Genomic DNA, 21,275 nt, shown 5'->3' with positions numbered 1-21,275 from the left:
TTACGCACACACGCATGCACGCCCGCACGGAGGGGAAAACCATAGTCCCCCTTTCGCTCCGCAGTGCGACGGGGGACATAAACCACCAGAAACAGATTTGACCAGACGCCACCAGGATTTGGAAGTGGGAGACAGATAAGAGAGTTCAGTCTTGAGAACGGTGAGATATTGTTTCCTGGTTCTCCTGAGGGTGGACACACACTTGTTTCGGGCTTTGTGAAAGGAAATGAGATTTCCTTCCGTTGGATTTGCTTTCCAGGAGACAAAGGCAAGTTGTTTCTGGGCAACAGCCTCACCACAAGATTCCGTGTACCATGGACGGGAGGAAGGGTATGACAGCTGAAGACGAGATGGGATAAATCTGTGCATGAGAGAGAGCAATTTACTTTGGAAGAATTCCCAGGATGAGTTGATGTCAGAGGTGGTAGAGATGGGAGACCAGTCCAGATGATTGATGGCTGCTTGAAGACCGAGCCAGTTGGCCTGAGTGAAATGCCAGACTCGCCGACGCTGAGGAGGCTCCCTGAGAATGGTCAGAGATATGTCCACTTTAACAAGCACATGATCAAATGAGCCAATTGGAGCAGAAGAAGCGCAGCAGACATTTTCAGGGAAGTTAGTCATCACCAAGTCCAGCAGAGCAGATGCTCCGTTGAATGAGATCCGGGTCGGGAAATTGACAGATTGTGTCAGTCCCAGTGAGTCGCAGAAGTCCTTTGCTGAGGAGCCATGGCTGGTGAGAGAGGTACCCACACCCAGCCAACTGGCATGGTGACAATTGAAATCACCACAGATGAGGAAAAGAGAGTTGGGATGAGTAGATAGAAGTTGGTCCATATTATCAGACAACGAGATGTAGATGGAGTCATCACTGTTTGGTGGACGGTGCAACACACATATGAACAAGAAATGGCAGCGAAGGGGAAGCCGTAGCCAGAGGTATTCCTGGGGGTGAAGTGGAGAGAGTGCAGTGCAGGGCGAGTGAGGAAGAGAGTTTTTGATAAAGATAGCAACCCCACCTCCAGGACGAGGCTCAGGTCTATCATACCGGAGGAGGGAGTAACACGGGAGAGATACGAAGGAATCAGAGACATCATGAAGGAGGAAAGTTTCTGTTAAGCAGATCACGTCTGGTTTGTCAGAAGCAACCTGTAATGGAGAGATCAGTTAAGTTTGAACGAAGGCCCCGGATGTTTGAGGTCCATACCGTTAATGAAGAGGAGGGGGGGGGGGGGCATCGGATACAGAACAGGGGGGGGAGGGATAGGGTAAGATGTGGAAGAGGAAGAAGAGGAGGGGAGAGCTGTTGGAGGTGTGTCAGAGATTTCAGAATAGCTCGGAGAAAGGGAAGGATGGGGCAAACAAAAGGTTTGATGGTGATTGGCACAGTGAGGTGTTATTTGAGGAGGGGGAAGAGCGAGGCAGAAGGTTGGGGGAGATGGAGGTGAGAGTTGGAAGGGGGAAGAAGCGGGGAGGACGCTTTGAGGAGGAGGGGTGAGGGGGGGAAATGGAGAAGAAATGAGGGTGGGGTGATTTGAAGGGGAGGGGCGAGGGGGGAGTTTATGAGTGGAGGAGTTCGCGGGGCATTTAGGAGGGAAGGGACAAGGGGAGGATTTGAAAGGGATGGGAGATGGGGAGGATTTGGAGGGGAGGGGCAAGGGGAAATATTTGAAAGGGATGGGTGATGGGGAAGATTTGTAGGGGAGGGGTGATGGGGAAGATTTGGAGGGGAGGGGTGATGGGGAAGATTTGGAGGGGAGGGGTGATATTGGATAAATGGGTGAGATGGGTTGAAGGTAGAATGGAGGAATTGACAAATATTTATTGTAAAGTTACCCTTCTCATCTCCTGTTGTGTGTTGTTTTGACCCGTAAAACAAGACCAAGGGCACATCAGTTTCTTTATTTTCTGCTGTAGCACCCTCCGGGTTACCAGTGCACTCGCTGCAGCGCCTCAATGTTGACACCGAACAATACAGATCGATGTGATAGTTCGTGTTGAAGTAGTTTCAATGTCAATACACATTGTGATGGTAATTGTTAGACTTCAATCAAAAGTGTCAGTGTAATCGGTATTCAATGACATATTGATCATGTATGGTACATGCACATGCGATAGGAAACTTCAGGTAATGAACATTTTCAGTGGGCAACATTTTTTTTTTTTTTTACATTTGGATAAAAGTAGTAGTTTGGGTTGGGAGATGAGTGGTGCATTGCCTGAAGCATCCAAAAACTCGAAAGGATTTTAATGAAGTGTCGTGAGTTGTTATCTCCATATATGTTTTTCAGAAGGTGGAACGGAGTCCCACCAGATCTCAAAATATCCACTTTCGTTTCAGCAAGGGACCATGATTCATGGAGAAGTTTGTGAAGTTTTCTTATTCTCAAAGTTTTGTTCCTGGCTCCTTTGAGGATAGTCACCAAGCCTCGGACAGCTTCAAACTGCAGTTAGTTTGTTGTAATATTCCTCGGTATTGTTTTTTAGATCTCTGCAAGGTTCTTTTTATCATTCCTGTGTCTCCAATTATCACTCGTACAATTTCGAAACTCTTCAGCTTCCAGGATCTTTTCACCTCATTTTTGAGGGGTTTGATATTTCGTCATTTTCTTGATTTCTGCATTGATTAGTGTGAAATCGCTGGAGACTGACACCTCAATTAGCAATGCCTTCTTTTCTTTTTTGTAGCTCAGTTCCATATCGCAGTCGCAATGTTTTATTTTCCATGCTCACACTTGATGGAATCATTCGGTCATACGTGAGCATGACTTACTCGTTTTCAGTGATTGCTTTTGGTTCATGTTTCCATGAGTTTTCTTGAACTGGGATATTGAGACTTTTGCAGATTTGTCAGTGGATTACTCGACATACTTTATCATGCCTTTGTGTGCACAGCTGCTCTGACATGAGTTTTTTTGACATCTTGATAAGAGATGGCTCGGCTCATACTTTCTGTTTCTACCTTGCAGAAAGAACATACACTTATCTGATTGACTCAGTCCCGCCATTTTCATAAAACTATTGGTGTAGTATCCTTGGTTTTGGCATTTGCAATGATTCGTTCTCCATCCCAGTTGAGCTGACCTCTTTTTATCCATTCCAAAGAGTTTCTTTCTATTCTCCCAATCTGTCCAACACTTTTTTTTTTATACCTTCCTGCTGTTTTATCGTTTTCCCAGTTGTCAGTGTATATCTGTTGATATTTCGTTTTATATTTTTCTTTCTTCATTTTTGCAATTGTTGAGGCTGCACTCGTTTCAGTTTCTTCAATGACATTTTCCATTCGCACCTGTCTATGGAAATTATTTGGGAGGGGGATTAGGGATACCTTATCTGCTTTGTTGTCTTCGTGTTTGCTTTGCAAATTTGGATTTGTTAATACGTTTTTACATCGTCAGCCAATCCTGCAGTTGTCATTTTGTGCAGGATTCGGTTGCGTTGGTGGTTGAGCTCCATCAGGCCGCTACCTCCTTCTCGTCTTGGCAGGTACATTCTTGGGATGCATCGATTTTTGTAAACCATTTTGTGGATGGTGAGGAGTTTTCTTGTGTTGAAATCCAGTTTACTGATTTCTAATTGTGGCCATTTTATTATTCCACAGCTGCCCTAGAATACTATTGCAAGTTGGTTTATGGCTTTAATTTTGTTCTTTGGACATGGGCATGTTTTCAGGATTAGCCTCGACGAAGTGTGTGTGTGTGTGTGTGTGTGTGTGTGTGTGTGTGTGTGTGTGTGTGTGTGTGTGTGTGTGTGTCAAATTAAAACTAAAGTCTCAAAATTGGTTTGCTGAAAAACGGATCAAATCCTGCTGGAATTAAACTGTTAAACGTTGTCTCCTTTTTCTAATGTTTGTAATAAGCCTCACCTCCAGAAACGAAATAGACGCCAGCTCCCCGAGTGATGCCTTTAGTGTGGATGCTGTTTCACAGAGAGAATCCACCTCCTTTTGCAAGTTCTGCCTCTGGTGTTCAAGATGAGAAAGCTTCACTCTCTGTCTCTCACTGAGCCAATTCTTCATTAAATTTACTTTTTCATCCACAGCTCGATGGATCTCTCTTCTCTCCTTCTCAATCCTTTCCTCGCTCCCTCTTCCTGATAGCTGGGAAAAACAATTTTGTTTCATCAAAGTTTCACTAAAAATTACCAAGGAACATTTGGGAAAAAAACTTGCATTGGAAGAAAATAAATGTCTCTAAATTTCTAAAGGGTCACAACTGACTGAAGGATCCGTTTTATAAAGAAACATAGAAGTGGACTTTCAGACATTCTCAGCTGGAATGCTGATGAGTTCCACCAAACCACTGGGGGTTTAAACACTTAAAAAGTCCAGATTGGCATGAAAAAGAAATTTGGAAATTAATGAATCAGAAAGTGTGGATCTCAATGTGAATTGACACAAAACAAGAAAACATGAAATCGTCTTCCTGTGTGAATAAACAGTAAGGATTGGGAATCTCTTTTAAACATCTCAATGTGATGTTTCTGTGAGCACCTGGAATGTCATTTTCAATCATCTCCATCCACCCTGAATTATCTTCTCATTGTTTGATTACAATCTTTATTCATTTTGACTGTTGATGGTCAATCTCAATCACGTTTCACAACAAATTAATGGAATAAAAACATAATCATAATATTTTCCACATTGTATTTTAATTTCATGACGATGATAGCCAATCAAAAGTTACTCCTACCTGTGTATCCTTAACTTCCTGCTGCACCTGCTCAATCTGGGACCCAAGTTGCTTTATTGATTCAATCAGGGGAGAATACTTTGCAACCAAAATTCCCTGGACATAATAAAAAAAGCTTCAGTCAACAACAAAATTGTGCAATGAAAGGGTCACATTCAATGTAAAATATTTGATTTCAAATCATTTTTTCTCTCTCCACAAAAGTTTCAGGTAATAGCACATTGATTGTAGTTGACAAGTTCAATATTGTAAAAATTATTATTTCCCTTGACACTGATGCAGGACAAATCAATAATGGGAATACAAATTAAAATGTGAATGCTGGAATGAGTCCGACACGGTGAAAAGGCTACCCTGAATTTACAATGACACACGTGTGGGAAATGTTCTCTCTTTGTTGAGCTGTGACGTAACTAAGGATATCATGTGGTTAAGAGAATTTGGGTTTCACTGTTCATGTGTGACCAAGTTTGGAGAAATATGTAAATAAATGTTTCTGCAATGCTCCCTTGTCCATTAACTCAGATCCACAGGACTTGTGATGTTTTCACTTGAATAATACAATATTAGGAGTGTCCTGTCACTCTCATCACTTGCATACGCCCAGGTAACCTCTCAATGACGACATGACCAAATTAGCCTGAGCGGTATTTGGCAGGTTTTCTTATTCTGAACACAGTCGAAAACCACGTTGGTTAGAAATATTAAAATTACCAGTTATTTAATCCTCCAGGTATACGCAAGCAATCCCAATCATTGTTGCGGTAAAGTCGTCATGAATGGTCATGCATGTGTTCACCCTTTGGGTCACAATAAAAATCACAATCACCCCTCAGCACAAGACATCAGGTGACAGGATATTCTTCACTTCGCTCACCTAAAATGGACAAGGCCCATTTCTCGCACAGGTCATACACACCACAATTCACACTATCCACGTGTCTTAAATACATGCTCGAAGTCCTATAAACGAGATGAACACAAATGTTCAGTCCCAACATTGTAACTGCAAATCCCTTCACCATAAACACAACAATATATTTAATTTTAAAACCCCAACAAACTCTTTTGAAAATGATGAGGGATTTGTAATGGATTCACTTTGTAAAAAAAAACGAGGACGGCACTCGGTCGAGTGCATACCTCCACCAGGCTGAACACTTTATGTTTTGTATCCCACTGATGGGCCGGATCTGGATTCAGACCTGAACCAAAATCTAATCGGCTTGTTCTCGTCACCAAACCAACTCATCCACCAAGTTTATTCATAACTCATCCACAACTTTTAAAAATATGTCATATGTCGCTTTTCGCCCGATCTCTCAATGGTGAAGAATCACTTTAAAAAATGAAATAATTCTGTCTGAATCTCTGTTCAGATCTTCACCCAAATTGAATCGATTGTTCCTTGTCACAAAACCAACCGGTCCACCAAGTTTCGTCCAAACCCGTCAACAACTTTTTGAGATGTCTTGCTAAAAATAGTTTTTGGCCCCATCTCCTAATGGTGAAGAATCACTGAAAAAATTATACCAGCCAGAACCGAATCCGGATCTTCATCAAAATCTTATCATTTCATCCTTATCACATACACTACCCCTCTGCCAAATTTCGTCCGAATCCATCCACAACTTTCTTAGATAATAATAATAATAATAATAATAATTCATTTATTTTGTATAGCGCTTTTCCAGAAGCCCAAAGGCGCTTTGACAGAGTGGCAAACATAATGCATAACAATACATGAAAACAACAATTGCAAAAAGACAAGAATCAATAGGGAAATATTTAAAGCAAAAGGAGGGAGAAGGAGAAGAGATAGTCAGGGGTTAAATGCTGTGGGTTGAATGTTGAATGCAGTGTTGAACAGGTGGGTCTTTAGTGATGTTTTGAATGTGGTGAGTGAGGAGGAGTCTCTGATGGTGTGAGGTAGTGAGTTCCAGAGGGTGGGAGCAGCGATGGAGAAGGCCCTGTCCCCCCAGGATCTGAATTTGGTCCGGATGGAGGGGGTCAGGAGGTTGGTACCAGCAGAGCGGAGGTTGCGGGTGGGAGTGTGTCTGGAGAGGAGGTCAGCCAGGTAGGATGGGGCCAGGTTATGGAGGGCTTTGTATGTCAAGAGGAGGATTTTGTACTGGCTTCTCTGGGGGATGGGGAGCCAGTGAAGCTTGTAAAGGACGGGGGTGATGTGGTCACGGGTCCGGGAATGGGTGAGTAGACGGGCAGTGGAGTTCTGAATGTATTGGAGTTTATTGGTGATTTTTGAGGGTGAACCATAGAGGAGGCTATTGCAGTAGTCCAGACGGGAGGTGATGAAGGCGTGGATGAGGGTTTCTGCAGCCGTGGAGGAGAGGGATGAGCGGAGACGGGCAATGTTTTTCAGGTGAAAGAAGGCTGACTTTGTGATCTGTTTAGTGTATTTGTCGAAGGAAAGGGTTTGGTCAAAGATGACGCCAAGATTCCGGATGTGAGGGGAGGTGGATACTGGGATACCGTCGATGTTGAGGGCAAAGTTATGGGTGGATTTTGTGAGCGTTTTTGGGCCAATGATGATTATTTCAGATTTATCACAGTTAAGCTTGAGGAAGTTGATTTGAAGCCAGGATTTTATTTCAGTGATGCAGTTTGTCAGGATAGAGTGGGTGTCGGTGGAGACGGACTTGGTGGAGATGAAAAGCTGGATGTCATCGGCGAAGCAGTGGAATTGGAGACCATGACGGCGGATTAAGTGACCGAGCGGGGACAGGTAAAGGATGAAGAGGAGGGGGCCAAGAACTGAACCTTGGGGGACACCTTGGGGGAGGGGAGCAGTGGGGGATTTGCAGTTATTGATGGAGATGAACTGGCATCTGTCAGAGAGGTATGATTTAATCCAAGAGAGGGCAGTGCCGGTAACGTTAAAGGTGGATTCAAGTCGGGTGAGGAGGATAGTGTGATCGATGGTGTCAAAGGCAGCGCTGAGGTCGAGGAGGACGAGAATGTTGAGGTTGCCAGCGTCAGAGGAGAGGAGAAAGTCGTTGGTGATTTTGAGGAGAGCAGTTTCAGTACTGTGGTTGGAGCGGAATCCGGATTGGAATGTTTCATACAGGTTATTGGCAGAGAGATGATGTTTGAGTTGAGTGGCTACAGCGCGTTCCAAAACTTTTGACAGAAAGGGTAGGTTGGAGATGGGTCTGAAGTTGTTTAGGGTGTCAGGGTTTAGACCAGGTTTTTTTAGAATGGGGGTAACAGCAGCAATTTTGAGGGAAGGTGGGACGATGCCTGTAGACAGGGAGGAGTTTATTGTTGCAATGATAAGTGGAGAGAGAGCAGGGAGGGAGGCTTTGACAAAGCTGGAGGGGATGGGGTCAAGAGTGCAGGTGGCAGTTTTCATTCCTATGAGGAGTTCAGAGAGGTCAGTAGGGGAGATTGGGGAGAACCGAGACAGGGGATGGCAGGACAAGGGGGGGCAGGTGGTTGGAGGGGGAGCGGGTGCGGCGGTGGTCAAGCTGTTGTAGATGTTGTCAATTTTGCGTTGGAAGAAAGAGAGGAAGGAGATGCAGTTGTCTACTGTGAATGACTGGGTGGTGGTGTTCAGGGGGCGGAGGAGTTTGTTTATTGTCGAGAAGAGTGCTTTTGGGTTTCCGGAGCCAGAGTGGATAATTTGAGAGTAGTAGGCAGAGCGGGCGCGGGAGAGGGCATCTTTGTAGTGTTGTATGTGGTCCTTGTAGGCTTGGGAGTGAACTGTGAGACCCGTTTTATTGCGGAGTCTTTCAAGTTGGCGAGCACGAGTTTTCATCAGGTGGAGTTCAGGGGTAAACCAGGGAGCAGAATGGGTGAAAGAAACTGTTTTGGTTTTTACAGGTGCAAGCTGGTCAAGGCAGGAGGAGAGAGTGTGGTTGTAGTAGTCAGTGAGGTCGGAAGGGGTGTGGAGGTCAATGAAGGGAGAAGTGGACATTTTTTCAGAGAGGGTGGATGAGAATGAGGTAGGTGAAAGAGCGTTTAGCTTACGGAAGTTGATTGTGCGATAATGCCTTGGTGTTGGGGCGGGGATGTTGATGGTCAGAGTGATGGCTAAGTGGTCAGAGAGGGTGAGGTCGGAGCCATAGAGATGGTGCAAACTTAATCCAGTGGAGCAGACAAGGTCCAAAATGTGACCACGGATATGGGTAGGAAAGTCGACATGTTGAGTGAGGTTAAAGCAGGTGAGTAAATCAGTGAAGTCAGTGGTTATTGTGGAGTCAGTGGAGTCCATGTGGATATTGAAATCACCAAGGAGGAGGATTGAGGGGGAGAGGGAACATAGCTGGGTCAGAAAGTAGGAGAAGTCAGACAGGAATGATGGGTGTGGTTTGGGAGGGCGGTAGACGACAGCCATGACTGACTGCGTGTGACCAGAGTTTTAATATAATTTTTTATATTATAATTTTATATAAATTTTTTTATATAAGTTTTTATATAAATTTTTTTATTTTATTTTATTTTTATTTTTTTTATATATTTTTTTATATTTATATATTTATTTTATTTATATATTTTTATATTTTATAAATATTTTTATATAAATATAAGAATTTTAATAATTTAATAATAGATATCTTGTTTGCAAGCACACAAACAAACAAACAAACAAACAGACAGACAGACAGACAAACAGGGGTGAAAACATAACCTCCATCCACCTTCGGCGGCAGAGGTAATAAACACTTTGTAATGGATTCACATACCTTGAATTCCACATGAGCCAACTCCACAGGAACAACCTGATGGTCCTTGTGTTTTTCAACTGTGCACATCAGACACACAAGGGTGTCGTCATCCTTGCAGTAGAAGTGGACCGAGTTCTCATGCTCGGTGCATCTTGGTTCCTCCACATCCACTCCCGGCTCCACCAGTCTGTGACCTTTCTGTTTGTGCGGTTTTCCGTGTCTCTCACAGCAAAGGATCTCACACGGTACGCACCGCATGGCTGCCTCTTCATTACAAACCTCACAGTGACTCTCACAACATCCCACTTTCACTCTACCGCTTTCGGTCACTTCACCACCTTCACCACCCTTTGACTCAGCCTGACTCTCAACCTTCTGGCTACCTTCAATATCTCGCATCTTCATCTGTTCTACCAAGGCTGAAAGGATCACATTCTTTTTGAGTTTCGGTTTTTGAGGAAAAACCTCATGACAATTTGGACAAAAACAATCAGCATCTTCTTCCTTGCTTTCCCAATAATTCTCGAAACAGGAACAACAAAATGAGTGTCCACAGGTCAGTGTAATGGGCTCTTCAAATAGTTGCAAACATACAGCACATGTGAGCTCATTCATAATGTCTTTGACGTGAGAAGAAGATGCCATTTCGTCCGGAGCAGAGAAATGAAACCTGTTTGTCAGGTAAAGAAAAATTACAAGAGAATAATCACAAAACAAATATTAAACAGTACCCCCAATACCCTTGGAGAACAACCCTCCATGCCCACCGCCCCCATTACAAACACCCCAGTGCTGTCCCTGTGCCTATCCCAAGATTGGTTTCCACCACTCCTCACACCTCGACCCCGTCAGTGGATACAAGTCGATGAACCTGTCCATATAACTCAGGTGACATCGATTGTGGAATAATGGGCTAAATGTTATTTTCCTGTGTGTTTGTTCCTTTACTTCAAACACAGATGAATCAAAACAGACGTACACTTGAGATCTGTTGCTGAAAACAAGAAGACATCAAGTTTTTCAGGACAAGGAAGAGGATGAGGCCTTCTCAATGGAGAGGATTGTAAGTTTGCACTTCTTGTTTGAGACAGTGGACCTGAAGTAAGTATTGGTCCTTCAGAGGAATGAAACTGACCATTTACACATTGCATCGATCGCAAACAAAGCAAGAACAACTTTCATAACCCTGAACAGTGCATCAAATGGTTGTGTGGAGTTGTCGAGGATGCAATTTGTTTTCAACCTAAAACAAATGATCAAGGTTATAATTCTGAAGCACCTGTTGAGTTTGAGCCTGAATAAGCTCGAGGATGAGATAAACTTCGACAATTCTGAACTTATTATTGGTTTTAGGACAGGGAAATCATTTAAACACAGCTTAGGAAATCATTAATTTACAGACTTTCTCATCAAGGAATTGTTAATACTGCACTCAAAAAATAAGTTGTCCAAAACTGGGTGCCACAGCTGAGTACTGAAGTCATGATTGCGCTCTTCTTCTTAACTGTGAATACGAAATCCAATAATATGTATGCAAACGTTTGGATCCATTCCACTTTGGGGGTCTAATGGACTGAATTAGTGTCACGTTATTGAATTATTGTGTCAATGGGACCTCTTCGCATGCCACCTCCCTCTTTTCCTGTTCGCGCGCCACCTCCCCATTTTCACCTTCGCGCGCCACCTCCCCGTTTTCACCTTCGCGCGCCACCTCCCCGTTTTCACCTTCGCGCGCCACCTCCCCGTTTTCACCTTCGCGCGCCACCTCCCCGTTTTCCTGTCCGTGCGCCACCTCCCCGTTTTCCTCTTCGCGCGCCACCTCCCTGTTTTCCTCTTTGCGGGCCACCTCCCTGTTTTCCTCTTCGCGCGCCACCTACCTGTTCTCCTCTTCGCATACCAACTCTCTGTTTTCCTCTTCATAACATAACTGATGTGAGTGTTAAAGTATTTGAAACATCCAATCCAAGGGTCTTTTTGAGTAATTAAATGATCAAATGTAGCAAAAGTACTGGTAAATGTCATACGTAATAGTGTCGAAAAAGGTACAAAATACAAATACAGGGAAAACATTGTCCTGTTTGGTGTTCCTTTTCATGAATCTGCAAATCACAGGTTCAAATCCATGTGAATTGTACATTGTATCTTTGTCGCATTATTTTCCCTTTAAAATTTTCATCATGCCTTTGAACAATCAAATGTGATTTCTGCACAACCTGCTTGACGACCTCCCGACACTTAAAAAACATCAAACTTTTCTCCAAACACAATCCTCGTACAACAAATTAACCTTTTCACTGAACCATCAGACTTAATGTCTTCTTCACCCTCCTTTCTGGTCTTGCACCATCTGCCATCTTTGTGCTTTGTCTCCCTCAGGTTTCAGCAGGGCTCATGCAGTCCGCCATCAACCACTTTCTGGGGAAACTACCTCGATCTGGAATCACTGCTCATGTCCACTCGTTTATTACTCTTTTTCGCTCCTGTGGAATCAACTTCCACATCCTCTTCAATATCATTCTTCCCTCCAGGTCTTCAACACAGCTGGTGGCTTGCGTGCAGCTTGTGGATGGATGCATCATTTTCTGGGTACATGTCTGTGGGGTTGATGCAATGCCCTCCATAACCAATCATCTCTTACTCATTTTGCCGACCTCACAAGGATGACATGAGCTCAAACTCAGGACCCGAAGATCTCAAGGCAGCCATCTTAACCGTTAACCCAACACCAGGCTTTTCGAGACAGCTGCTCACCACCATTTCAGATCATCCTCAATCCAAAAAAATGATCTCTTTTACCCCCGTTAAACCACCTCAACCCCATTCCCCAAATTGTGCTTTGGGGTCCATCTTGTCCACACCTTGCATTCTCCCTTGCCCCTTATCGTTATCCACATCCCTTGTTTATCCGTCTTCCTCTATTTCATTTTCTTTCGTATTTGTTTGTCCGTCTCCCTCTATTTCATTTCGTTTCACATTTGTTTGTCCGTCTCCCTCTATTTCATTTCGTTTCACATTTGTTTGTCCGTCTCCTATAGTTCGTCCCTCGGCCCTGGTTTTGGTGTTTCAACCTCTCATTTTGCTGTCTCTTATTCTGTCGCACCTTCATTCTTCGTTCTGGGGTCTAGCTCTTCCATGAGCCGAGACTTTGCATGAAATAATATTTGTTTTCGTTTTTGGAAGGATGAAATGTTCTCTCTGAGACTGGATGGCTCGGACTGATGTGTTTCTCTCTATGGAATCGGAGGAGCAGTCTCCAGTCTTGGACAAATAAGGGATGTGGGGAGAAATGAGGGGCAGTGGGACGCAAAGGGGTGGATAAGAAGGATACAGAAGCAAACACTCAGGCTGGGGGAAAATGGAAATCACGTTACAAACAACAACCAGCTGCCCATTGGTTACTCGCACAGAGAACACGTGACCAACACAACTACCAGCTGTCCATTGGTTACTCGCACGGAGAGCACATGATCAACACAACTACCAGCTGTACCTTGTTTACCCACCCAGGAAGCACGTGACCAACAGAACTACCATCTGTCCATTGGTTACTCGCACAGCGAACATGTGACCAACACACCTACCAGCTGTCCATTTGTTACTCGCACAGAGAACACGTGACCAACACAACTACCAGCTGTCCATTGGTTCTCGCACAGAGAGCACATGACCAACACAACAACTACCAGCTGTACCTTGTTTACTCACCCAGGAAGCACGTGACCAACACAACTACCAGCTGTCCAATGGTTACTCGCACAGAGAACAGGTCACCAACACAGCTACCAGGTGTCCATTGGTTACTCGCACAGAGAACAGGTCACCAACACAACTACCAGCTGTCCAATGGTTACTCGCACAGAGAACACGTGACCAACACAGCTACCAGGTGTCCATTGGTAACTCGCACAGAGACCACGTGACCAACACAGCTACCAGCGTGTCCATTGGTTACTAGCACAGAGAACACGTGACCAACACAGCTACCAGGTGTCCATTGGTTACTCGCACAGAGAACACGTGACCAACACAGCTACCAGGTGTCCATTGGTTACTCGCACAGAGAACACGTGACCAACACAGCTACCAGGTGTCCATTGGTTACTCGCACAGAGAACAGGTCACCAACACAACTACCAGCTGTCCAATGGTTACTCGCACAGAGAACACGTGACCAACACAGCTACCAGGTGTCCATTGGTAACTCGCACAGAGACCACGTGACCAACACAGCTACCAGCGTGTCCATTGGTTACTAGCACAGAGAACACGTGACCAACACAGCTACCAGGTGTCCATTGGTTACTCGCACAGAGAACACGTGACCAACACAGCTACCAGGTGTCCATTGGTTACTCGCACAGAGAACACGTGACCAACACAACTACCAGCTGTACCTTGTTTACCCACCCAGGAAGCACGTGACCAACACAGCTACCAGGTGTCCATTGGTTACTCGCACAGAGAGCATGTGACCAACACAGCTACCAGCTGTACCTTGTTTACCCACCCAGGAAGCACGTGACCAACACAACTACCAGCTGTACCTTGTTTACCCTCCCAGGAAGCACGTGACCAACACAGCTACCAGGTGTCCATTGGTTACTCGCACAGAGAAAACGTGACCAACACAGCTACCAGGTGTCCATTGGTTTACTCGCACAGAGAACACGTTACCAACACAACTACCAGCTGTCCAATGGTTAATCGCAAAGAGAACACGTGACCAACACAGCTACCAGCTGTACCTTGTTTACCCACCCAGGAAGCACGTGACCAACACAGCTACCAGCTGTCCATTGGTTTACTCGCACAGAGAACACGTTACCAACACAACTACCAGCTGTCCAATGGTTAATCGCAAAGAGAACACGTGACCAACACAGCTACCAGCTGTACCTTGTTTACCCACCCAGGAAGCACGTGACCAACACAGCTACCAGCTGTCCATTGGTTTACTCGCACAGAGAACACGTTACCAACACAGCTACCAGGTGTCCATTGGTTAATCGCACAGAGAACACGTGACCAACACAGCTACCAGGTGTCCATTGGTTACTCGCACAGAGAACACGTGACCAACACAGCTACCAGGTGTCCATTGGTTACTCGCACAAAGAACACGTGACCAACACAGCTACCATATGTCCATTAGTTACTCGCACAGAGAACACGTGACGGGGCCGAACCACAACGACGGGGCCGAACCACAGCGACGGGGCCGAACCACAGCGACGGGGCCGAACCAAAGCGACGGCGCCGAACCACCGCGACGGGGCCTAACCACCGCGACGGGGCCTAACGACCGCGACGGGGCCTAACGACCGCGACGGGGCCTAACGACCGCGACGGGGCCGAACCACCGCCACGGGGCCGAACCACCGCCACGGGGCCGAACCACCGCGACGGGGCCGAACCACCGCGACGGGGCCGAACCACCGCGACGGGGCCGAACCACCGCGACGGGGCCGAACCACCGCGACGGGGCCTAACCACCGCGACGGGGCCTAACCACCGCGACGGGGCCGAACCACCGCGACGGGGCCGAACCACAGCGACGGGGCCTAACCACCGCGACGGGGCCTAACCACCGCGACGGGGCCGAACCACCGCGACGGGGCCGAACCACCGCGACGGGGCCGAACCACCGCGACGGGGCCGAACCACCGCGACGGGGCCTAACAACCGCGACGGGGCCCTCTCCTTCATGACGGAAAAACCCAAACACGATCATTGTCCATTTATCACTAATTAGTAATAACTTCATTATCACTCGACCCAATGACGAACACACACGTTACCTCTCCTGGTGATGAAGTTTGAGAAACGTACAAACACCGAAACATTTCCCGCGTTTGAACTCAGAGAAGAGCTTCCTCCCGTGACGTCATGAAAAACGCGATGACGTGGCCTCGTAGAACGTGGGTGTCGCAGCAAGAACGTCCCTCCTCTTCTTTAACCACCTCAATTATTCCCATGTTATTTGGGTTTGGCCGGGAGAGCTCGGCCGTAATCGTTCACGAACCGGTCGGCCAGGAACTGACGTTCGGCTAAAGGTTTGGAATTTATTCAGGATGCCGGCGATAGCTCGCCTTCGCCGTGGGATCGTTAATGTCCACCATCAAACGACACCAGACGGGACCCCAAGTCTCACAGCAGGTCACGTGGTTATTTTAATAACATCGGGATTCTCAACATGTTTTTCACCTTAAGTTTATTTTCTTGTGAAAGAAAAACCGAATGAGGGAACATCCTGCGGGGGTTTAAAACCTTAAATGTGATGATAACGTTTATTTTAAACCCGTTATCTCTGATTATTTTATCGTCGTTTTTATGTGCGATAACGATAGTCGTATTTATTGGCGCTGAGGAAGTGCCTCTAGCGATTGACTTCCAGCCAGTGTAACGCTAAATCCTGTCACAGGAATTCTGAGATCATATAAGTGGGCGTGGCAGTTCCTGATTGGTTCGTGTTGGGGAACGCCTTCTCGCTGCCGACGTGACGTAAATTCGCGCACGCGCACTGGTGATTGGCGCTGAGGAAGCGCCTCGAGCAAATGACTTCCAGCCAGTGTAACGCTAATTCCTGTCACAGGAATTCTGAGATCATATAAGTGGGCGTGGCAGTTCCTGATTGGTTCGTGTTGGGGAACGCCTTCTCGCTGCCGACGTGACGTAAATTCGCGCACGCGCACTGGTGAAGCTTACTCGATCTTACTCGATCCCATATTACATGTACTTTCATTGCATACAAATTATACTTCCTCCTAGAAATTCCATGCCCGAACCTCAGCGCAATCCAAGAGGATTCACTTGTTTTAGTCGTATATATTTATGTGCGACGAAAAACGTCTTCTTCTTCTTCAAAAAAATTAACACCCTCTTAAATACGTTTCGACTGCTGAGACCCCTCAGACCTTTGACGACCCTTTAATTCCCCCAAGACCCTCAAGACCACCAAGAAGCCTGCATACCCAAAATACCCTTAAAAACACAAAACGACCCTGAAGACCCCGAAGACCCAAAACACCCCAAAGTCCCAAAATACCCTTAAACCCAGAGGCTCAAAAAGACCCTGAAGCCCCAAAATACCCTTGAAGGCACTGCGGCTCAAAAATACCATGAAGACCCCCAAAGACCCAAAAGATCCAAAACACCCCAAAGACCCAAAACACCCCGAATACCCAAAGACCATTAAAGACCCAGAGGAAACAAAAAACCCTTAAGACCCAAAATTCCCTGAAGACACCGAAGACCCAAAGGACCCCGAAGACCGAAAAGACACCAAAGACACCAAAGACCCAAAATACTCTGTTGACTGTTGAAGCCACAAAAGATAATGAAGACCTAGAGGACCCCAAGGACCGAGAAGACCCAAAGGACCCAAAAGACCCCAAGGACTTTTAAGACCCAAATTACCCCAAAGACTGAAAAGACCCAAAAGCCCCCAAGGATCCAAAAGACCCAAACAACCCCAAGGACCCAAATGACAAAGAGGATCCAAAATACCCCAATGACTCAGAAGACCCCAAGGAGTCTGAAGACCCAAAATACCCCAAAGATTGAAAAGACCCCATGGACCCCAAAGACCCAAAAGCCCCCAAGGATCCAAAAGACCCAAACAACGCCAAGGACCCAAATGAAAAAGAGGACCCAAAATACCCCAATGACTCAGAAGACCCCAAGGAGCCTGAAGACCCAAAATACCCGAAGACCCAATGGACCCTAAATACCCAAAATTTTGGTAAGACCCAAAGACCTCAGGGACTCAGAAGATCCCGAAGACCAAAGAGACCCTAAACATCCGAAATACCCGAAGACCCAAAATACCCAGTGGACTGTTGAAGACACAAAAGACCATGAAGACCCAGAAGTCCCCAAAGCCCCAAAAGACAGAAAAGTCATTGAAAACCCAATTGACCCCAAACACTCAAAATACCATGAAGACGCAAAAGACCCCAAAGACCCTTAAATACCCAGAAAACCCAAAACACCATGAAAACTAAAAAATCTCAAAGACCCTTAAAGACCCAGAAGACCGAAAAGACCCCAAAGACCAAAAATACCCAAAAACCAAAAGACCCCAAAGACCCCCAAAAAATCGAAATACCCGGACGACCAAAAAGTCCCTGAAAACACAAAATACCCCAAATACCCTTCACGACCCCACGACCATACAATCAAAAACACAAAAAAGACCCTTAAAGACCTTTAGGACCCAAACACCCAAATTACCCCAAAGACCCAAAATACCGAGATGACTGAAAAGACCTGAGGACCCCAAAGTCAGAGGACCCGAAGGACCCAACTTACCCCAAAGACCCAGATGACCCAAAAGAAGAGTAATTATGTCTCTCACATTGGAATTGCAGACGGTGGCTTGAAAAGCGAGCCTCAAGGTCGGTGTGTGGAAGCGTTCAAAAAAAAAAATCACAATAAATACAGGGCGGAGGGAGGTGGCATTCGCTGAACGTGACGTGCATCGTGCGCAGAGTAAAACGAGTGTTCATTTACATCTGCAGGATATGTCTCATAAATCAAGATGTTATAAGCACACCTGACACGGGGCCCAGACTTCGGCATGCTCACGCCGCTGCACAGTCAAAAACTGTTCCGACTCGTCATTTTTGAGGGGATTTATACTTACTCTCGTAGCTCATGGTGGTTGAGTATGCACTTTATTGTACAGACCTAAACTCTTCAGGAATCCACTAATTGAAGGTCCAGGAACAATATTTGGTTGGTAACACATTTGCCACTGACGGCGAAATAGCTGAAATGGCCATACCCCTTTTTGGGCCACGCCCCCTTTTTTGCCGTGACTGTATCTACAGAACCGTTGGACCTAGGAGGTTGCCCGACCACTCAAAATTTGCGCAATGGCCACATTATGGGGGGTCAGTAATACATTTTCATATCCAAAAGTCAATGGTTTTTAAGATAATTGCCAAAAACCGATTTCAACATGTTACGAACTACAATTGTATGATACCACCAAGGCCACAACATTATATGACACTTATACCTTTTGCATCATCCTATTTTGGAATTTACTTATTTGGATTTCTACACTTTTCGCCTTTACTACAGCCACAAAACGTGACACATTTAATGTTCCTGTCTCTGCAAGTGCACGTTTTGGTACTCATACATGCTCTTGGGCATTTGCATGGAGGAGGCAGGTCATCGGGCCTGCACGATACTGGCAGTATCACTGGTGTTATGCCAATGTCCGTTGCTTCATACCCATACTGGAGTGGATCTGGTTTGGTGACGGCAGGAGTTGGGGCTTGCAACCACATCTTACACTGAAGAAATGCTCGCTTTATGTGTTCTCGTAGCGTTGATGAACAGCACACAAGCTGGTTGAAGTCCAGTTCTTTCTTGGAGTTGTGGTACTGCTCCCATCGATATTCATCGAAAGTGGAACAGTCGGTCTTCTTTAATCCAGACACAAGGAACTTTTCAGCATTGCTTGTTATCTGTGGTGACAGTTCTTCTACACCAAACCCTTCCAGTAGGGAGAGATCGATGGATGCTTTCAGGCCAGACAGCTTTGGACCCACCTTGCTGGTACTGTCGCAACCGCTGAGAGCATGAATGGCTGGGAGACACGACACCAAACCGTTGTCCAGTTGATCAACCAACATGTGGACTGGTACAGTTTTCTTTGTTTTCCGGTTACCAAGCTTCACGTACAGCTTTTGTAGTTGCCAGGTTGTGTTGAAGTGGAAGATGAGGTTGACAAAGACATCTGTGTCAGGCGAGTCGACCAAGACTGATTGAACCCCGTGTTTCACAACACCATCATTAATATGGAACATGATTCTGTCGTCGGCTTCTTCTTGGTTGCTTGAGAGCTCTGCGATCTGTGTTTCAGTGCCAGCTAACAGTTTCCTGCATTCACCCCCATATACTCCTCCAAAGAATATTTCCTTGTCCGACTCGACATTCTGCAGCATCCACTTGAAGACATACTCCTGCAACCGAACTTTGTTCAACATTGAGCTCCAGAACATATCAAGATCGACAGGGAGTTTCTGATTGTCAGACCCAATGGTGATTGTGATTTGTTCTGAGGAACTTCGCTGTGCCCGTTCCATTTGCTTGATTGATGATTTTTGATAAACATCAAAAATAATGTCTATTCTTGTGGACACGGAGCCTGTAGCAAGAATCCTGTTGGAAAGACTCTCAGCCAATTCCCCGAATGTGTGAAGGCCCATCTTTTTCATCGGTAGTTTACGCACAAGTGCCATGAAGTCCACTATTGTCATCTGAGCGTCACTCTTTACATTCCTCGTCTCCTGTGGAAGGCGACTGACAAGTTCCCTGGCTAAGGAGGCTTTATCGGGCTTCTTCAATTTGATGCCATCTTTACATTCAGTGGCGACGCCATGTTGTTTTATGGGATACCGCTGCCTGCATGCAGGCTCAACGACAAAACACCCATGACCGGAATTTCTAGCCATGTCTAGACTCTAGTCTAGACTCTAGACTAAATTCTAGTCTAGACTCTAGTCTAGACTCTAGTCTTGACTCTAGTCTAGACTCTAGTCTAGTCTAGACTCTTCAGGAATCAAGTAATTGAACAATAGGAACAGGACAGGAACAATTACGAATAATATTGTAGTTCGTAACATGTTGAAATCGGTTTTTGGCAATTATCTTAAAAACCATTGACTTTTGGATATGAAAATGTATTACTGACCCCCCATAATGTGGCCATTGCGCAAATTTTGAGTGGTCGGGCAACCTCCTAGGTCCAACGGTTCTGTAGATACAGTCACGGCAAAAAAGGGGGCGTGGCCCAAAAAGGGGTGTGGCCATTTCAGCTATTTCGCCGTCAGTGGCAAATGTGTTACCAACCAAATATTGTTCCTGGACCTTCAATTAGTGGATTCCTGAAGAGTTTAGGTCTGTACAATAAAGTGCATACTCAACCACCATGAGCTACTCTAGTAACTCGGACTTAATGACTTTCCGAAGAATCCCCAAATGAACTGAGCACAAACGTCACAAACAACAATGCAGCTTTAAGTTGACTAAGTTGCCACATCGAGAGTCGTGAGTTAAGCAAGCAGTTCGTGCAGTAAACCCCGGCGGGGGGTGGGAGAAGTTTGCTCCGAGGGTACACAAGCTTTGAAATTGTTACCGAGATACCTGCAGTGCAATGTCCGACAGGTAGGTTCCACGAGTGAAGGGAGTTCAGCGAAAATACCAGAGTATGATGTAAGAAGCAAAGCTGAATGTTCACGAACCAACGCGGGTTGAAGTTGATCCGTCGTGGTTCGAGGGGTTTCGATTATGGGGGAGGTGGGGGGTGATGTACAGTGTTTGATAAAGTGTCGGGGTTTATATTAACTTGAATAAGCGATTTTGGTGACCTTGACAAACAGGTGGAGGTTTTGGGAGTTTCTGGAGAAGATGGCAATCCAGGTGTGTGTACCTGTGATCGATAGAATAGATCTTCACATTGGTTGGACCTGCGATCGATCGAATAGATCTTCACATTGGTTGGACCTGCGATCGATCGAATAGATCTTCACATTGGTTGGACCTGCGATCGATCGAATAGATCTTCACATTGGTTGGACCTGCGATCGATCGAATAGATCTTCACATTGGTTATACCTGCGATCGATTGAATAGATCTTCACATTGGTTATACCTGCGATCGATTGAATAGATCTTCACATTGGTTGGACCTGCGATCGATCGAATAGATCTTCACATTGGTTGTACCTGCGATCGATTGAATAGATCTTCACATTGGTTATACCTGCGATCGATTGAATAGATCTTCACATTGGTTGGACCTGCGATCGATTGAATAGATCTTCACATTGGTTGGACCTGTGATCGATTGAATAGATCTTCACATTGGTTGGACCTGCGA

General features: G+C 45.6%; 1 protein-coding gene and 1 long non-coding RNA gene across 2 annotated transcripts in view; one reads left to right on the top strand and one right to left on the bottom strand.

The window, feature by feature from the left end:
- The window catches only part of LOC137416016 (E3 ubiquitin/ISG15 ligase TRIM25), a 65,226-nt gene extending 49,824 nt beyond the window's left edge, over positions 1-15,402 (bottom strand). Inside the window, exons 1-4 of the mRNA XM_068101545.2 lie at positions 15,178-15,402; positions 9,398-10,049; positions 4,695-4,790; positions 3,866-4,099 (exon numbers count right to left, since the gene is read on the bottom strand). Coding sequence (XP_067957646.2) covers positions 3,866-4,099; positions 4,695-4,790; positions 9,398-10,024 — 957 coding nt within the window. The 5' untranslated portion in view covers positions 10,025-10,049; positions 15,178-15,402. The remainder of the gene's footprint in view (positions 1-3,865; positions 4,100-4,694; positions 4,791-9,397; positions 10,050-15,177) is intronic.
- The window catches only part of LOC144889560 (uncharacterized), a 452,052-nt gene that overhangs the window by 415,164 nt on the left and 15,613 nt on the right, over positions 1-21,275 (top strand). The gene's annotated exons all lie outside the window — the stretch shown is intronic.

The sequence above is a fragment of the Myxine glutinosa genome, chromosome 1 (genome assembly GCF_964187855.1).
Source record: "Myxine glutinosa chromosome 1, kmMyxGlut1.1, whole genome shotgun sequence".
Classification (NCBI taxonomy): Eukaryota; Metazoa; Chordata; class Myxini; order Myxiniformes; family Myxinidae; genus Myxine; species Myxine glutinosa.
Note: the sequence above shows the minus strand (reverse complement) of the source record. Positions and strands in the feature narration are given on the sequence as shown.